This window comes from Pseudochaenichthys georgianus, chromosome 19 (assembly GCF_902827115.2).
Source record: "Pseudochaenichthys georgianus chromosome 19, fPseGeo1.2, whole genome shotgun sequence".
In the NCBI taxonomy this organism is placed as follows: Eukaryota; Metazoa; Chordata; class Actinopteri; order Perciformes; family Channichthyidae; genus Pseudochaenichthys; species Pseudochaenichthys georgianus.
Window position 1 is genome coordinate 20,242,912 of NC_047521.1, and position 16,852 is coordinate 20,259,763.

The 16,852-nt window shown below is 39.2% G+C and overlaps 1 protein-coding gene across 1 annotated transcript; it reads left to right on the forward strand.

Moving 5' to 3' along the window:
* The first annotated feature begins 62 nt into the window (after positions 1-62).
* Positions 63-16,100, forward strand: LOC139435804 (uncharacterized). The gene is made up of 47 exons (XM_071206738.1): positions 63-134; positions 239-487; positions 597-683; positions 768-848; positions 957-1,079; positions 1,189-1,275; positions 1,360-1,428; positions 1,538-1,630; positions 1,733-1,789; positions 1,880-1,960; positions 2,044-2,142; positions 2,226-2,306; positions 2,390-2,470; positions 2,555-2,605; positions 2,709-2,759; positions 3,140-3,197; positions 3,340-3,473; positions 3,562-3,834; positions 4,879-5,119; positions 6,392-6,448; positions 7,043-7,069; positions 7,159-7,218; positions 7,362-7,418; positions 7,767-7,820; positions 8,060-8,110; positions 8,259-8,297; positions 8,605-8,643; positions 8,748-8,804; positions 11,070-11,138; positions 11,257-11,319; positions 11,462-11,503; positions 11,664-11,702; positions 11,821-11,862; positions 12,054-12,125; positions 12,407-12,478; positions 12,701-12,745; positions 12,827-12,865; positions 12,964-13,020; positions 13,449-13,517; positions 13,723-13,782; positions 13,878-13,949; positions 14,028-14,075; positions 14,327-14,392; positions 14,479-14,517; positions 14,612-14,869; positions 15,552-15,611; positions 15,693-16,100. Exons 1-47 carry the CDS (start codon positions 63-65, stop codon positions 15,695-15,697), a joined length of 3,726 nt encoding a protein of 1,241 aa, XP_071062839.1. The 3' UTR covers positions 15,698-16,100.
* The last annotated feature ends 752 nt before the right edge of the window (positions 16,101-16,852 follow it).

Sequence of the window (16,852 nt, forward strand, 5' to 3'; positions counted from 1 at the left end):
ATAGCTTTTTGCATTTTCAGTGGGATTGAATACTCATGAAATGTTATGTTTGACCCAAGGTTATGGAGCCGGAGCCGGACCTGGACCCGCAGCTGGAGCTGGAGCTAACAAAGGCTATGGAGCTAAACCCAATGGTAACTCATCATATTTATTGTTAAGGAGGAGTAAATGTATCACATGTACAAAATAAAAATGTCAGTGGGATCGTAAAGTTATCTAATGTTATGCTTGACCCAAGGTTATGGAGCCGAACCTGGACCTGCAGCCGGAGCTGGAGCTAACAAAGGTTATGGAGCCGGACCTGGACCTGCAGCCGGAGCTGGACCTGCAGCCGGAGCTGGAGCTAACAAAGGTTATGGAGCCGGACCTGGACCTGCAGCCGGAGCTGGACCTGCAGCCGGAGCTGGAGCTAACAAAGGTTATGGAGCCGGAGCTGGACCTGCAGCCGGAGCTGGAGCTAACAAAAGATATGGTGCTAAACCCAATGGTATATGATTGTATTTATTGTAAAGATCTTGTAAATGTTTCACATGTAGAATAATGTTATTCTTTCATAGAGGGATCTTATGTTTAGGTAATGTCATGTTTGACCCAAGGTTATGGAACTGGTGCCAGAGCGGGAGCGGGAGTCAGACCCGGGGCTGGAGCTGGAACTAACAAAGGCTATGGAGCTAAACCCAATGGTAACTCTCCTGTCTCTCGTGTAGAAAAACATCATTGTTTCTCAGTGGAATCTTTTATTTACACAATGCTATGTTTGACCCAAGGTTACGGAACTGTTGCCAGAGCGGGAGTCGGACCCGGTGTTGGAGCTGGAGCTAACAAAGGCTATGGAGCTAAACCCAATGGTATATGATTGTATTTATTGTTAAGGAGGAGTAAATGTATCACATGTACAATAAAAATAGAAATGCCAGTGGGATCGTAAAGTTATCTAATGTTATGCTTGACCCAAGGTTATGGAGCCGGACCTGGACCTGCAGCCGGAGCTGGACCTGCAGCCGGAGCTGGACCTGCAGCCGGAGCTGGACCTGCAGCCGGAGCTCGAGCTAACAAAGGATATGGAGCTAAACCCAATGGTATATGATTGTATTTATTGTAAAGATCTTGTAAAAGTTTCACATGGAGAATAATGTTATTCTTTCATAGAGGGATCTTATATTTACGTAATGTCATGTTTGACCCAAGGTTATGGAGCTGGAGCCGGAGCGGGAGCGGGAGTCAGACCCGGGGCTGGAGCTGGAACTAACAAAGGCTATGGAGCTAAACCCAATGGTAACTCTCCTGTCTCTCGTGTAGAAAAACATCATTGTTTCTCAGTGGAATCTTTTATTTACACAATGCTATGTTTGACCCAAGGTTACGGAGCCGGAGCCGGAGCTGGAGCTGGAGCAGGTGCTAACAAAGGCTATGGAGCTCAACCCAATGGTAATTGATTGTTTTTATTGTTAAAGTGTTTTAAATGTTCCTTATTTAGAATAACATTATTTTATTTAAGTGAGATGTTATATTTATGTAATGTTATGTTTAACCCAAGGTTATGGAACTGGTACCGGAGCAGGAGTCGGACCTGGGGCCGGAGTTGGACCCGAACCCAGAGCTAACAAAGGCTATGGCGCTAAACCCAATGGTACAAGATTTCATTTACTGTTATAAATGTTTCTCATGAAGAATAATCTTTTTTCTGTTCCAGTGGGATGGAATATTAATGTTCTCTTATGTTTGATCTCAGGTTACGGAGCTGGAGCTGGAGCTGGTGCTAACAACGGCTATGGAGCTCAACCCAATGGTAACTGATCATATTTATTAAGTGGTTTAACTGTTCCTCATGTAGAATCATCGTATGTATCTAAGTGATTTATTTAATGTTTGACCCAAGGTTATGGAACTGGTGCCGGAGCGGGAGTCGGACCCGGGGCTGGAGTTGGAGCTAACAAAGGATATGGTGCTGAACCCAATGGTAACTCTCCTGTCTCTCGTGTAGAATAACGTTATTCTTTCTTAGTGGGATCTTGTATTTACGTAATGCTATGTTAACTAAAGGTTACGGAGCTGGAGCCGGACCAGGAGTCGGAGCTGGACCAGGAGTCGGAGCTGGACCCGAAGCCGGAGCTAACAAAGGATATGGTGCTAAACCCAATGGTAACTCTCCTGTCTCCCGTGTAGAATAACGTTATTCTTTCTCAGTGGGATCTTGTATTTACGCAATGCTATGTTAACTAAAGGTTACGGAGCTGGAGCCGGACCAGGAGTCGGAGCTGGACCCGAAGCTGGAGCTAACAAAGGATATGGTGCTAAACCCAATGGTAACTCTCCTGTCTCTCGTGTAGAATAATGTTATTCTTTCTCAGTGGGATCTTGTATTTACGTAATGCTATGTTAACTAAAGGTTACGGAGCTGGAGCCGGACCAGGAGTCGGAGCTGGACCCGAAGCTGGAGCTAACAAAGGATATGGTGCTAAACCCAATGGTAACTCTCCTGTCTCTCGTGTAGAATAACGTTATTGTTTCTCAGTGGGATCTTATATTAACTTTATGTTATGTTGGACCCAAGGTTACGGAGCTGGAGCTGGTGCGAACAAAGGCTATGGGGCACAACCCAATGGTACCAGATTTCATTTAGTGTTACAAAAGTTTCTCATGTAGAATATATTTTTTTCTGTTTCAGTGGGATGGAATACTCATGTAATGTTGTGTTTTGTCCCTAGGTTATGGAGCAGGTGCCGGAGCTACCAAAGGCTATGGAGCTAAACCCAATGGTGAAAACTTGTTAAAATACACACATTATATACATTAAGGAGTAGTTTACTGCTATTACATATGGAAGACTTAAAATGCCTACATATAACGGATATAATTAATATGTTAGAAGGACAATCATTTAATTTCTTTTGGACACAAAAATAACGTGCGGTGATTGGACAGTTGATTTTCTTTTCATTGTGCAATTTCCATTCCAAAAAAAGAATGCTCCAAACCTCTTCATGAAAACGATGTATCGGCAGGCCTTTGCTGATTTGCTGAAAAATACTTGAAAAAATATAGTTGTATGCCATGGCACTGTTGAGAATTGCAAATCATGTGTTTAGAATATTTAGTTTTTTGCAGGATTTGTTTATCAACACATTGGTCTTTACAGGCTATGGTGTTCCAGCTGGTGTACCTGAAACTGCATTTACTGGTAAATGATCCTACACGTATTTATTTTAACTCTGTTATTGTAATATTTAAATTTGCTTTATGTTATACAGTTTGCTGTATAGACCTTAGCTTCTAAATGTCATTGTACATTTTTTTAAATATTTTCTATATAATTCCCACTCTCTGTTTGGTTCTCAGGCTACGGGAAGGGTCCAAAGGGTCCAGGTGTGTCCAATGAAAAGGGCCTAAAAGGTGGAGTTCCCGCTCCTGAGCAGCCGAGTGAAACACCTGAAGAGATTTTTGCAACTCCACAGGAACTAACAGAGGACGTAGTACCTGTTGTCCCCGAGCCGACGAGTGGTATCGTTGTCATGGTGACGCAAGAGAAATATCAAAAGCAGACGCCACATTTGACACCAGGAAAGAGCTACAAACAGAAACCCCAGGTCCCTCAGGCTACAGCAGCACCAGAAGCAGCACCAGAACCAGAAGCAGAACCAGAAGCAGAACCAGAAGCAGTACCATATGCAGAACCAGAACCAGCGTTTCCTCAGGGAAAAGGCCCAATGCCTGTATTTGAACCCACACCTGAGCCAGGACCCATATATCCACAAGGCAAGGGGCCAAAGACCTTCACATCTGGACCTGCACCAGAGGTTCCTGAGTCCCACCCGGCACCTGGTGTCCCTGAAGGCAAGTACCATTAACCTGTAAATCTGAACATGTTTTATATATTTAAAAAAAATCAAATGATAAAATATTATTATCTTTATATAAGATTAGATTGACATTACTTCTAGATAGAGCCACATACTTTATTTATTTTTATATTGAACAAATGATCCCAATGAATTGCGTGTAACACTACCAATTATTTGACCTGGTCTTCACAGTAATTTAATATCCAAAAAAGCATGTCAATATGATTATATTTTTCCAACTTATTCGAACTAATGCAGTCATATGGTATAATTCTGCACTTATGAGCTTTAATGAAAATATCTACACACATTTCCTTCAAGTTTGAAGGGGACATATTATTTAAATCTGGAGTTGTTACCAACCCGCAAACTGTGAAATGAGTCAACCCATACCGTGTGTTTTGGGCTGTCCAGGTCATAAAACATGAATTTCAACAAGAAATGTGGATTTTGAGTCATTAGAATACTGTATATTGCACCCAGTTTGGTTGCAAGGTTTTTCTTTAACATGAAGCATGTAACCGTGTTCTAGTAAAAACCCAAAGATACTAGTACGACTCTTAATGAGCATAATATGTATATAATAAATGTGGTTATTTGCTTTTAAGTGGAAGTGAAGAAATCAGAGCTTTGGCAACCAAAACATAATTGTTTAAAGATGTATGCACCTTTCTTATGCACACACACACACAGAGAACCAGCACTCTGTTGTTGTTCAGCATTGTTTTAACTATATATAAAATAAATGTCAGTATCTATTTCTGTTCAGTTAATTTTGGACCGTCTGCAATCAAAATATGGCGGGGGGTTTTCTGGAAAATTATGTTTGTTTTTTAAAATTGTTGCTTTTAATTGATTTTTTGATTATCTGTATACAAATACAATGGAAAAGGTAAAGTGTTTTTTCTTCTACAGATTTTTTTTGTATGCATGGGGACATGATCAGTGATTCTTTCCATACTTTATTACCTAGATGAAATGTTGATGAAACATGTGACCTCTAGGTTTTGTGACTGCAACTGCTGTGCCTGAGCAGAAAGAGGCAGAGACAGAGGTTCTTGTGGAGGTAGACAGTGACAGTGAAGGGGATGCTGCCCCTACGAGCACACAACCCCCCACTGTCACTGCAACAGTAGCAGCTAAAAGTATCACTCCTGAAGTAACTGTGGGTGTGCCTGAGTCCACACCTGAAGAAGCAAACCCCGAGAGTCAGCCTGAGGAAGCACCTGGCAGGGTCGGGGGCAAAGGTCTCCCTCCAGGAGAAAGTGGGGAAACTGGTAATCGTAATCTTGGTTTAGGTGTGGTTACTAGCGTAGTGCATGTGTGAGAGTTGACCCAATCCGGTTTCTGCAAGTCTGTTGCAAAATTGTAGATTTTATGATGACTTACACTGCAAGACGTGTGTTGTTTTGATGGTTAGGATTCAGTCTTACTTGTAATACTTTGGTCAATTAAAGTGATGTTCTCAATATCAATCTAAACACACAAATACACACCCATTAAGGGGGTGTTATCAAAAAAACGTTCAGTATAGCTGTCACAATATCAGATTTAGTGTTTTATTTTTTTCTCAATCATTTTATAATTGTGATATCTCTCTAATGACTGTCAATGAATGCAATGAGTCAATGAATGTGTTCATATCATATCTGTATTATTGAAATATTATATAAATATTTTTTAAATATCACAAAACCGTCGATTCCGGTTCATTGACACCCCTATTTTGAATGTATAAAGAATTGATGTGAACAGAGAAAGAAAAGCCAAGTATTACATTGAGAGTGAATCCTAGCCAGTGCTCATGGTTGTAATTGTTTTGGCTAGAAATATCTTGTGCGTTTACAATTCTGTTTGTTTTTTGTGTTGCATGTGCCAATGAAAATGACCAATAACAGATGTGTTTCTCTCCTATGTGTCCTTGTTTAAACCCTCACCAAGCTTTGTCATATCTAAATGATCGAAATGTTACTTTTAATGAGATATTCTGGGAAATCCGCTTATTTGCTGTTAGTAAGCCTTTTTGTACATATTAAACATACACAATATTGTGTTAGTTAAGGAGCTTTACTTGTGATTGTGGATGGAATTTGTCACCTCTGAACAGAGCCAGGACAAGTGTTTCCCTCGGTTTCTATAGTCTTTATGCTAAGCTAAGCTAACGGTAACTTCATATTGACTTTACAGGCTGTAGAGAGGAATCAATCTTCTCATTTAAGTCTGGGCAAGAAAGTGAATAAGTGTATTTCCCAAAACGCCAAACTTTTCCTTTAACCTGTGGAGTAGGTTGAGAATGAACCAATTAATATGTTCATTTGTAAAAAAGTGTGAAGTGTGTTACTTTGTTGTTTGGTCCTTGTAATGTATTTGACCTTAACCCTTAAGAAGGTTCATTTGGAGCATTCATGGTGCATGATGGGACTTTTAGGTTGAACCAACCGATTTCTTTTTTACCACATTGTGTCTTAATGATGTTGTAAGTGTACCATATTTTTAAGAGAGATAATCTGTTACTCCTGATCTTACAGTTTGTTCTTTACGATTTTCAGACAATGGAGGAGGAGTCGGCATCACCAAGGAACAAGGAGCTAAACAAAACAAACCTGGTAAATATTTCTCTTATTTTTGAAAAATATATACTATAAAAGCTGAAGTCCTGCGCCACAAACATTCATGTCCCCCGTGAGATCTTCACGAACTCCTGAACTATTCATGTGGGGCCATCATCAGCTCTTATCAGCTTTACTTTGTATTTAGAGCTAATAAGCAAATGTGAGCATATTCACAAGCGAAACAAAACAAGTAATCATGATATATATTAGACGGGCTAAACATCAGCATGACTGTTTCCAGAGGCTCATTTTCTCATGTGTTCTTGTTTGTTTTACTATAAGTTCCTAAACTGTGCTGATAATACATGTTAATGTTCTAGACTGTGGACCATCGGGAGTGCCAAACGGACAATGGATGAAAATGCCAAGAGCTGGTAAGTATTACATTCTCCAATTGTCTAATGGCATTTACCTGGTAAATGTGTTAATTTATTACTTTTACCGCATGTACAATGTATTTTTAAGGAAATTAGAAAGTTTACGGTAAAACATTGCAGGACAGTAAGCCTTCACATGAACACTCTGATCGTCTCTAGCTCATATTTATAACCTAACATAAGTATTTTTTTCACTACCTTAATCATGCAGGTGCTGGAGCTGGCACCAACACGAAAGGTACTTATACCCTGAGCTTAGTCACTAAAGTACAAGTGTATTTTACATGCATTGTTACTATGGTTGATTATTCTTTCATTGATGTTTAGGTTATGGAGCAGGAGCAGGAGCTGGTGTTCCAAACAACAGATATGGTGCTAATCCCAACGGTAAATACACTTTATTCCTCACTTTGAATATTCCATTGTGTAAAATGTGCACAATAAAGCATTTTGCACATTATACTTCCAACCTTCTACAGGTTTGATATTGACTGTATGCCTAAGTGTCATAATGTTATGCCGTTGTTTAGGACAAGGTGCCAGCGCAGGGGGGGTTTTAAATGGAGGAGCTAAAGCAAACAAACCAGGTAAGTAGCCCGCTTATAAAATATCTGAGGCCAAGAGCTATGATTTTAAATACATAACGTACAATCTAGTGTTCTGGTAATTATTAATTTACTGTGTGTTAATTTAGTTGTGGGTTATTCGTTTATATACTGTATATGCGTGAAAAGAACATATGGCTACTGAAGCACTCGGAGGCAAATGAGGAAAAAATCCTGTGATACAGTTTCTGAATCTGACCTAAGAAAACAGATGTTTGTAGGGTTTTATAAAGTGACGTTGATCCATCTATCTATCACTGTACTTACACATTTTTTCAGATGTACCATGATGTAAAGTTGATGTCTTAATAAAGTTGTATCTGTCTAAAGGTTATGGAGCAGGAGGCTACAACGCCCCGGCACCCGGCAACGGATATGGCACTGGTAATATTTACTGTTAATATAAACACATAGTGAATATTGACAATTTCCTGGTTTCCTTTTTCACTGCCAAGGAAATGTTGATTTGTTGTTAAAGTACCCGTGGTTTGTGTGTGCAACAGGTCTTGGATATCCTTATGCCCGAAAACCTCAGCAACCCAGTGAGTGCTTTTTATTTTTGTATGCAATTCAACTTCATAGGAATTGGAATTTGTTTTGATAATTTCTCTGTATGCTCTCAGGTTACGGACAGGGAGCTTTCCTCGGAGCTGGATATGGAAATCCATACGGAGGTACATTTTAGCGACTAAGATTTAAACATTGTCTCTTAATTGAATTTGTATGCTGATGATAGGTAAGGCTGCAGATTTTTATGTATTAAGGATATGACCCCCAAATATTCAGTCTTTCAAATGTTAAACTTTTTTTTGTTCTTCTCAGGAGATGCAGGTCAGGGTGAAGCAGGCAAGCCCCAATCTGGTAGGTTGTGATGTTAACACTAACTTTGTTCAAGCACTGAATCCATAAATGGACATTATATGCTTTTACTTGAGATATTTTATGTTCTTGTAGTTGCTGCTGTGTTATTGCAGGCCTTCTAGCTAAGCATACTTTTCCAAAATCAGATCATTAAGGTACGTTATGATGTCTTTTTTGCAGGGTATGGAAATGGATACGGTGCTGGTGTACAACCAGACTATGCAAGCAAGTACCGTTATATCAAACCTAGTTCCTTTCATTTTTTGTGAATTACAGTGAAAGTTAACATTTCTCTTCTCCTTTTTAGGTCTTGGTCAAGGTGTACCCACTGCTAATGGAAAATCAGGTACAGTTAAAGATACATACGATTTAAGAGTGAAGTGAATAACATCTACGTAATATAAAACAGTGAAAATGAACATATCGTCCACTTCACTACTGACTCAACAGGTGGTGCCAAACAGATGCCTTACAATGGAGCCCCACTGGTTCCTGCTGGAATTGATGGTAAGACATGCTGACATATAAACACATTGTTCGACAGTGAGCAGAATAATTTATAGGATGTCTGTCTATTTTTGTTCATCTAAAACATTGATGACCAACACATACAATCTGTTTGTAGGTCTATTAGTGTGTTTGCTTTCACTTCAGTATTCTTATGATTTGAGTTCAGTATCATTTTTGTGATAAATATGATCTACATATTCATCTCGATACGATATACTTTATTGTCCCCGTAAGGAAATTTGTTCTGGACTCCGTCCTGCAGTTCCGCATACATGTACATATACAAACATAGTGGACATTAAGAGACATACACATATCATGAGTCATACACTGTTTGAACAAACACAATACACAGACACACATACTGACAATGGCGACCTATTGGACAACCCTCATGGCCAACAATTAAAAAGTACATTTCATTCCATTTGACTACATTTCATTTCATGTGAAAGTTAAGTAGACATAGGTAGGAATGAGTGCTTATAGCGGTTCAGCCAGCTCTTGGGAAACCTTGAATCTTCTACCAGAAGGTCGGAGCTAGAGTTCTGGGTGGAGTATGTGGGTGGGATCAGACACCATTTTGTTTGCCTGTCTGATAATGGACTGCTCGTATATGTTTTGGAGAGATGGGTGTTTTTTAACCCCCATAATTTTCATAGCAGTCTGTACCAGGCGAGCGATCTGTGACTTTGACTGCACTGTCAAGTTACCATACCATACCTAATGATGCTCTCCAACACTGCATGATAGAACAGTAACATGAACTTCTGGTCGACTCCGAAAGCCCGGAGTCGACGCAGAAAGTACGATCGCTGTTGAAGTCTAGAGCACAGACCTTGAACATGCGCCTTCCAGCTGAGTGTATTATCTAGATGGACACCAAGCTACTTATAGGAGCTGACCTGAGTTATGGGTTCATTGTGGATAACCACCGGCCTAAGGTCACCCACTGCCTTTGGGCCCCACACCATCTCCTCAGTCTTCTTCACATTCAGCACTAGATGGTTAAAATCACACCACTGCACACATCTCTCTATTTCAGAGTGATAAGCCGATGAACTGCTGCCTTTGTGCATTAAGCCAAGGATAGCTGTATCATGTGAGAATTTGATGATATATTTCTCCGGGTGGATTCTCGTACAGTCGTTTGTGTACAGTGTGAAGAGGACCGGGGAGCTCACACAACCCTGGGGGGCTCCTGTACTGATGGTCCGGGACTCTGAGAGGGCATTGTTGACCCTGACATGCGGAGTGCGATTGGTTAAAAACGAGAAATACCATTTCAAGATAAAAGGATTTATACTGATCGTTATCAGTTTTTGAAGCAAGATGTGAGGCTGCAGTGTGTTAAAAGCCGAGCTGAAATCCACAAACAGTATGCGTACATATGCCTTAGGGTCTTCCAGGTGTTTAGTGACCAGGTGTGTGATGCTATTTAGAGCATAGTCTGTGCCTGAAAAGTGTCTAAATGTACATCAACCTCTTTCTTTAGCAGCGGCACCAGGATCCTCTCAAAACATTTCATGACAATGGATGTCAATGCAACAGGCCTAAAATCATTGTTTACCTTTGGACAAGGTTTTTTGGGGACAGGTTTTATTATTGATTTTTTCCAGAGGGTGGGGATGGTGTGAAGATCAACAGATTTTTGAAATATGGGACACCATGCTGATTTCAGTTCTTCTGCAAATGTCTTGAGAAGGAATGCAGAGATCCATCTGGCCCTGTGGCCTTCTTAGTACAGGTGTGTTTAAAAAGTGATTGCACCTTTAAAGGGTCAATCACCACCCTTTGGTCCTGGTCAGTAGCAGAGAGTGTCTCTAAGATGTCTGTACATTCAGAGGAGAAGTCCTGGGTTTCAAATCTCATGTAAAAGTCATTCAGTTCATTTGCTTTTTGCAGGTCATCAGAGGTACAGAGAGTTTTTTTTAGTTTTTTTTAGTCATATTTGTGATTGCCTTCATAGTGTCCCAAAGTTCCTTGGAGTTCATTGTAGAACAGTTCTGTCTCCTTCTAGCTTCTCTGAGCATGTGGTTAAGCTCCTTTTCACACATTTCAGTTGCGTTTTATCCCGGTTTTTAAAAGCTATTTTTACGATTGATGCAGTCCTTAACCTCTTTAGTTATGTATGGTTTGTTGTTGGGGTACACAGTTATTTCTTTCTGATGTATCACATTGTCAACACAGAATTGCATATAGTCAGTTACATCTCGAGGTGTACAAGTCACTAGATCTGATGAACATGCATTTCCTCTGCAGGAATGAGCCAGTTTGAGCCTCAGGCTGCTGGTCTTGGTCCAAATGGAAAAGTGGGAAGCATGTACGGTGGTATGTATATCTTTAGTTCTTTCAAGTCGGTTATCATAAAAGAAAACTTAGTAAGGGAAAAAGCACAAATTGGCACTTAAAGAAAAACATTTGTAAACCAATTTTCTCCATGTTTCAGGAATGGGAGGCTATGGAGGTCAGACCCCGGGAATGGGTGCAGAGAAATCTAACGCTAAGTATGGTGAGTGCCTATCGATCGCATTTCTCTCCTCAGTGTAAAGTAGCCTGGAAAAAAGGAAGTTTCATTTTCAGTTTCTTTAACTCCTTAATATATAGATAACAACATTGTGCTAACCTACAGCATTCTCTGCTCTCTGATTTAGGCATTGGTGGGTTGCAATTCGGTGGACAACCCCTCAATACAGGTAATAATGGCGCAGGAAAGTATGGTATGTGGATGATAAATATTATAAAGGCTTGTGGACACTGTGTACTTTCCTAGGGAACTGCACATTCACTGTAAGAATCAATGAAAGCATTTATTTTCAGTCCAACAAGTCTTACAGTCTTTTCAATTCTCTCCAGGTTATGCTGGGAACCCCTTTGCTAGTGCGGGCAAATATGGTGAGTCAAGGAGTATCTTTTAATTCCAAATAATTCTACAGTACCATGAGAACATTTTGAGTGTTTGTCTCAACGTGGATATACTATTAATGATAATGTGAATTTCAAATACTTGCAGGTGGTCTTGGTGCCGGCATGGGAGAGAATCCTGTACAATACGGTCAGTGTGATGATGGGACACAACGTTGTTTTGGAGATAGAACATTTGTATTTATTGAAGTAGCCATTTAAGTAAATGCCTACACTGATAGACGGATTTAGTCCAATTCCAAATGTAAAAGCTTGTTGGTGAAAAGGAATCTTGTCTTGGTATATTTTGAGATGTACTGTTTTCCCTCCATCTGTGTTCAGGATACGGTGGATTACCCAACGGTGGGCAGTACCCTGGTGTCGGCAGTAATGGTGAAACAGCCGGCAAATACGGTGAATAATTAGCTTTAACATATCTGATTAAAGCTACACAACTTCACCCCTTAACCTTTATATTATGTGTCTTCTTCCTCTGTTCTCCATCTTATTATTTATTTATGTACATATTCCCTTTTTTTAAGTCCCATTTATTGTTTTTATAGTGTCTTGTTGTTTTTATATTGTCTTGTTGTTTTTATATTGTCTTGTTGTTGCGTGTTGGCACCTTGAGTCTGTTATAATTTCGTTGTACTTGTACAATGACAAATAAAGTTCTATCTATCTATTAACAACAGGTTACGGGAGAATGCCTTATGAAGCTCAGCCAGCTGGAATAAGCCCTGAAGCCAAATCTGCTGGAACATATGGTAAAAACGTAATGTTGGGAAATACTCTTAATAGCTAATTTTGTACGATAAATATGAAGCTACTTCAAGCAGCTGGTACGTTTAGCTTAGACTAAAGATTAGAAACGCGGAACAAAGAAAACAAATAGCCTCCAGGCACATCTAAAGCTCAATATTTGTGTTATTCTCTTTATTTAAAGGAACACATTCTTAGCACTGCATTGTTTTATTTCTTTTTTGCAGGATATGGACATGGTTACAATGGAGGTGTACAACCTGACTACGCAAGTAAGTACCATTTTAATTGAAACTGATTTTCATGAATTACAGCAGAAATTCAAGCAAAAATAAATGTCTATATTCTATCAGGTCTTGGCCAGGGCGTACACACTGCTAATGGAAAATCAGGTAAGACAAGTGAGATTACAGTTAAATAGGATATTGATTGAAGACATGGTACAACAGTGAAAATGATGAATTAGTCTAATTTACTGCTGATTCTACAGGTGGTCCCAAACAGATGCCTTACAACAGAGCCCCGATCGATCCTGCTGGGCTTGATGGTAAGAAAAGCTATCGTATAAAATAGGATTTAATATTGAGCAGAATAATACACATTGTAATCCACAATGAAAACTAAGTGTTGTGTGTGTGTGTGTGTGTGTGTGTGTGTGTGTGTGTGTGTGTGTGTGTGTGTGTGCATACAAACAGACACAAAGGGAAAACATGGAACAAACCTTAAAAAAGCTGAAATCCAAAATGTTGATAATCACATTTTGGGAAAATAGTTCCTCAGAATTCATGACAGACTTTTCTTTGTGCTTCATCGAAAGCTTCAGTGACTTCATTATTTCAAATTGAGGGGCTTTCTAACTTATATAATCTGTTTTCATACAATCTTAATATATTTTAAGTCCAGTTTGCAGGTCTATCAGTGTGATTACTATTTTCAGAAACAGTCTAAGTCTGAATACTTTGTGTATTCTTCCAGGAATGAGCCAGTTTGAGCCTCAGGCTGCTGGCCTTGGTCCAAATGGAAAGCTGAGCAGCATGTATGATGGTATGTATAACTTAATTTCTTTCTAACTTTTTATAACACAAGAAAACTCTAGAAAAACACAAAACGCACTATCAAAAAAATATCAAATGTAGTCCAAGCCATGAAACCATAGACTGGCTATTTTCTCAGACAGACATTCGAAAGTCATTTTATACACAGCTTAGTAGTTTTAAATATTTAATCAAACATTTTCTTTTACATCTAGCTGCGTCGCAATATCAGACTGAACCACTTGGACAGAATGGAAAATCCACAGGAATATACGGTAAGATTCAGCAAAAAGAAATGGTACTTTATAATTCTCCCTTTATTTATCTATGTATTATTTGTTTACAATGTCCTCTCTATGTGGCTACTAAGGTGGTGGTGAAGTACCCTATGCACAACAAGCTCCTGTTCTTGGAGGGGATGCAACATCTTATGGGCAATATGGTATGGTTTATCCTTTTGTGTGTTCTTTACACAACAATCAGGATTAACATGTTTACTAATAGATTCCACTCTCAACAGGAAACCAGGAACAGTACCAGCCACAGCCGTATGAAACTGCATCTGAAGGTGAGAACACAATATTTTGAGCTTATTGCTGCTGAATACTGCAGTTTTCTTAGAATAGTGCAAAAAATATATATATCTGTTTGCCTTTAACAGATGCAGGTTTACCTTATGAGCCGCTGCCTCTAAAGCCAGATTCAGCTGTGAAATCTTACGGTGCATTAGGTACAAAGGTTTCTTTTTGAGGGACTAACAACACACATATACCTCAGACCCCGATCATTAACGTTTTTTATCTTCTCCTGCCCTATCAGTGGAGGGAGAGGGACATACGCCAGAAATCGCGGTTGAAGGCGAGAGCATGTCCCTTGATAGATACGGTAAGATTTGAGTGCGTTTCTGCATGCCGGTTTCTTGTGGTATAATAAATGCATAAAGGTAATAATAAACTGTTTGTCACTTTCAGAACATGTGGGCTATATCAATGGAGAAGTTCAGCCAGAAGGTAAAGGGAAAACTGAACTTAATATACCTAATAATCTGAGTTTACAGTAACACAATTAACTTGTTTTTCCTCTGTCCTGTCTCTTCCTCCCTAGTTGTTGAATTCCCTGGAGTTCCCACTTCCAGCCCCATCCTGGCCTACCCCTCTGACCCCTCCTATCTGCCTGTGGAGGTCTTCACTCCTGCAGCAGGAGTCGAGGACCTGTCGGACCCCGCCGGCTCTGACGACCTCCACTCTGCCCCCGCCGCAGAGACGCAGGGCGGCGCTCAGCCCGAGGATATGCAGCATCAACAGGAGATGCCCCGTCAGATACACATCCAGCAGCATCTCAAACTGCATTTTCACCCAAAAGGCAAGTCCTCCAGAGGGTCAAAATAAACTGAATTGCCAATTTGTGGCGTCATACGCCAGGCAAGATATTTTCCTGTTCCCAGTCTTTTGTCGGTTGAGTTGTGTTCTTGCATTATCCCTAATGTTTCTAACACATTATCAACCTAGAGAAATATGTAAGGTCTGTTTGATTTGGTCTAGCTTTCTGACTATGTATTCCCTTTGCTCATGCGTTGTGGTTGTCTGCCAGAAGATGTCAGAAATTGACTTTTTATCCAGTTGTAAGCCACATTTAGACCTTTAAGACCTTAGTTGTTTTTCAATATAACATACTTACCCGATGAAGGGTTTTAGTCATCACACATGGACCTTTGAAAAATTGTGAGCAAACGATAGCAGCAGCCAAACGGCATTGGAGAAACTCTGATTTTTAACATGAACCCTTGTGATAACTGACTGGTGAATCTGATGACCTGACACTACTCCAAAATACCACCAAATCTGGTATTTAGTTGTTGTTATGATTGAGAGACACCCAGTGGCAGAAAACAACATATTGTGCTTTTAAGCTACATAATAAACCTACAGATATGAAAGTAGTTTTTTCCAAAACTCCTTTTAAATTCACCATGTTGGACGTCAAATTCCAGGCAAACACATTGTTTGCACAACTGTTTGATTATTGTTCTTCTTTTCGTTTTCAGAAGCAGCAAAGACCCGCAAATTTGATTTGAATGGCTTCTTTGGGAATAGTGGCTATCAAGGTAAGAACAGAACCACTCAATCGAAGACATTATAATTGTCCGTTTGTTGTGCATCTACCTGACTCATGTCTCTCCACACAGGTTAAAACTGCAGACAACGACGATTATAACCTTCATATGCCGTTGTATATTGTTTTTGAATATTTCCTAATTGTATATTATTTTGTTCTGTCTTTTGAATAGTCCTGGTGTTTTTTGTGTTTGTTTGTAGAGAGAAAACTGCATTTAGAGTTGTTAGATTTACTTGTTTATGTATATTTGTATGTACCCTATACATTACGTTCTCATCCTGCACTGCCTGCTCACAGTGCAAAGATGGAGTTTGTCTGCTGCGAATATCAGTGTTGTGGTAGAAGCAGTCTGTGTTGCCTGATATTATCAACTCATATAAATCCTGTAAACATAGTTCAGTCTAATTTATTTTGCTTGGGAAAGGGTTTTTTACTACTTGTGGCAAATATCTGTTTATTATTGTACCGAATTTGAATGAATAAAACCATCGATGAATACTAACAGTGGAAGTGCTTGTTTGTGTGTTTCTAAACATTTGATATACAGCGTCGGTAGTGGACAATAAGTTATAATATTTACTCAAGTATGATTTTTGTGCGAGCTAATTGTACTCCAATTCCTGCTACTGTATACCTACTCCCATAAAACTCTATTTAAAACTCTTGTATTTAATAAAACTATATATATAATCAATGAATACTTTATCATGTATTATCGGAAACAATACACTTTATTTATCTGTGCTGTAATTAAACAACACCTGAGAGGACTGACGTGTTGTGTATGTAAATAAAGCTCCTCCTTTAACAGCTAACAAGGAACACATGTATGTATCAATCATTTACCATTATAAAATATATGGCCTTATAATATTATGAGGAAGCACGATGGCAAACAGGCATAAAATATATACTTTTCTGAAATGGGCTGTTTTACTTTTGGTAAATTAGGTATATTTATTATGTCCTTTCAAGTATAATTTGAATGCAGGACTTTTACTTTACACTTAACTGGCTTTTACTTTACACTATTTCTACTTTAAATAGTAAAGTATCTAAATACTTCCAACTCTACAGTTTAGCCAAACCCATTAAAGGCACATTCTATATTATTATCTGTGTCACTAAGTATTGTAATTTCCAGATTATCCTGAATGCAACTCATGTATCAATGAACATGGGTTATAGTATCATGTGCAGTATATAACAGGTGAAATGCAAAACTCACCT

What these genes read in the sequence shown, in the direction of transcription:
- LOC139435804 (XM_071206738.1), top strand. Translation starts at nt 63, where the DNA reads ATGGAGCCGGAGCCGGACCTGGACCCGCAGCTGGAGCTGGAGCTAACA. An exon ending in GTATGAAACTGCATCTGAAG is followed by an intron (nt 14,076 to 14,326) that starts GTGAGAACACAA and finishes CTGCCCTATCAG; the next exon opens with TGGAGGGAGAGGGACATACG. An exon ending in CATGTCCCTTGATAGATACG is followed by an intron (nt 14,393 to 14,478) that starts GTAAGATTTGAG and finishes TGTCACTTTCAG; the next exon opens with AACATGTGGGCTATATCAAT.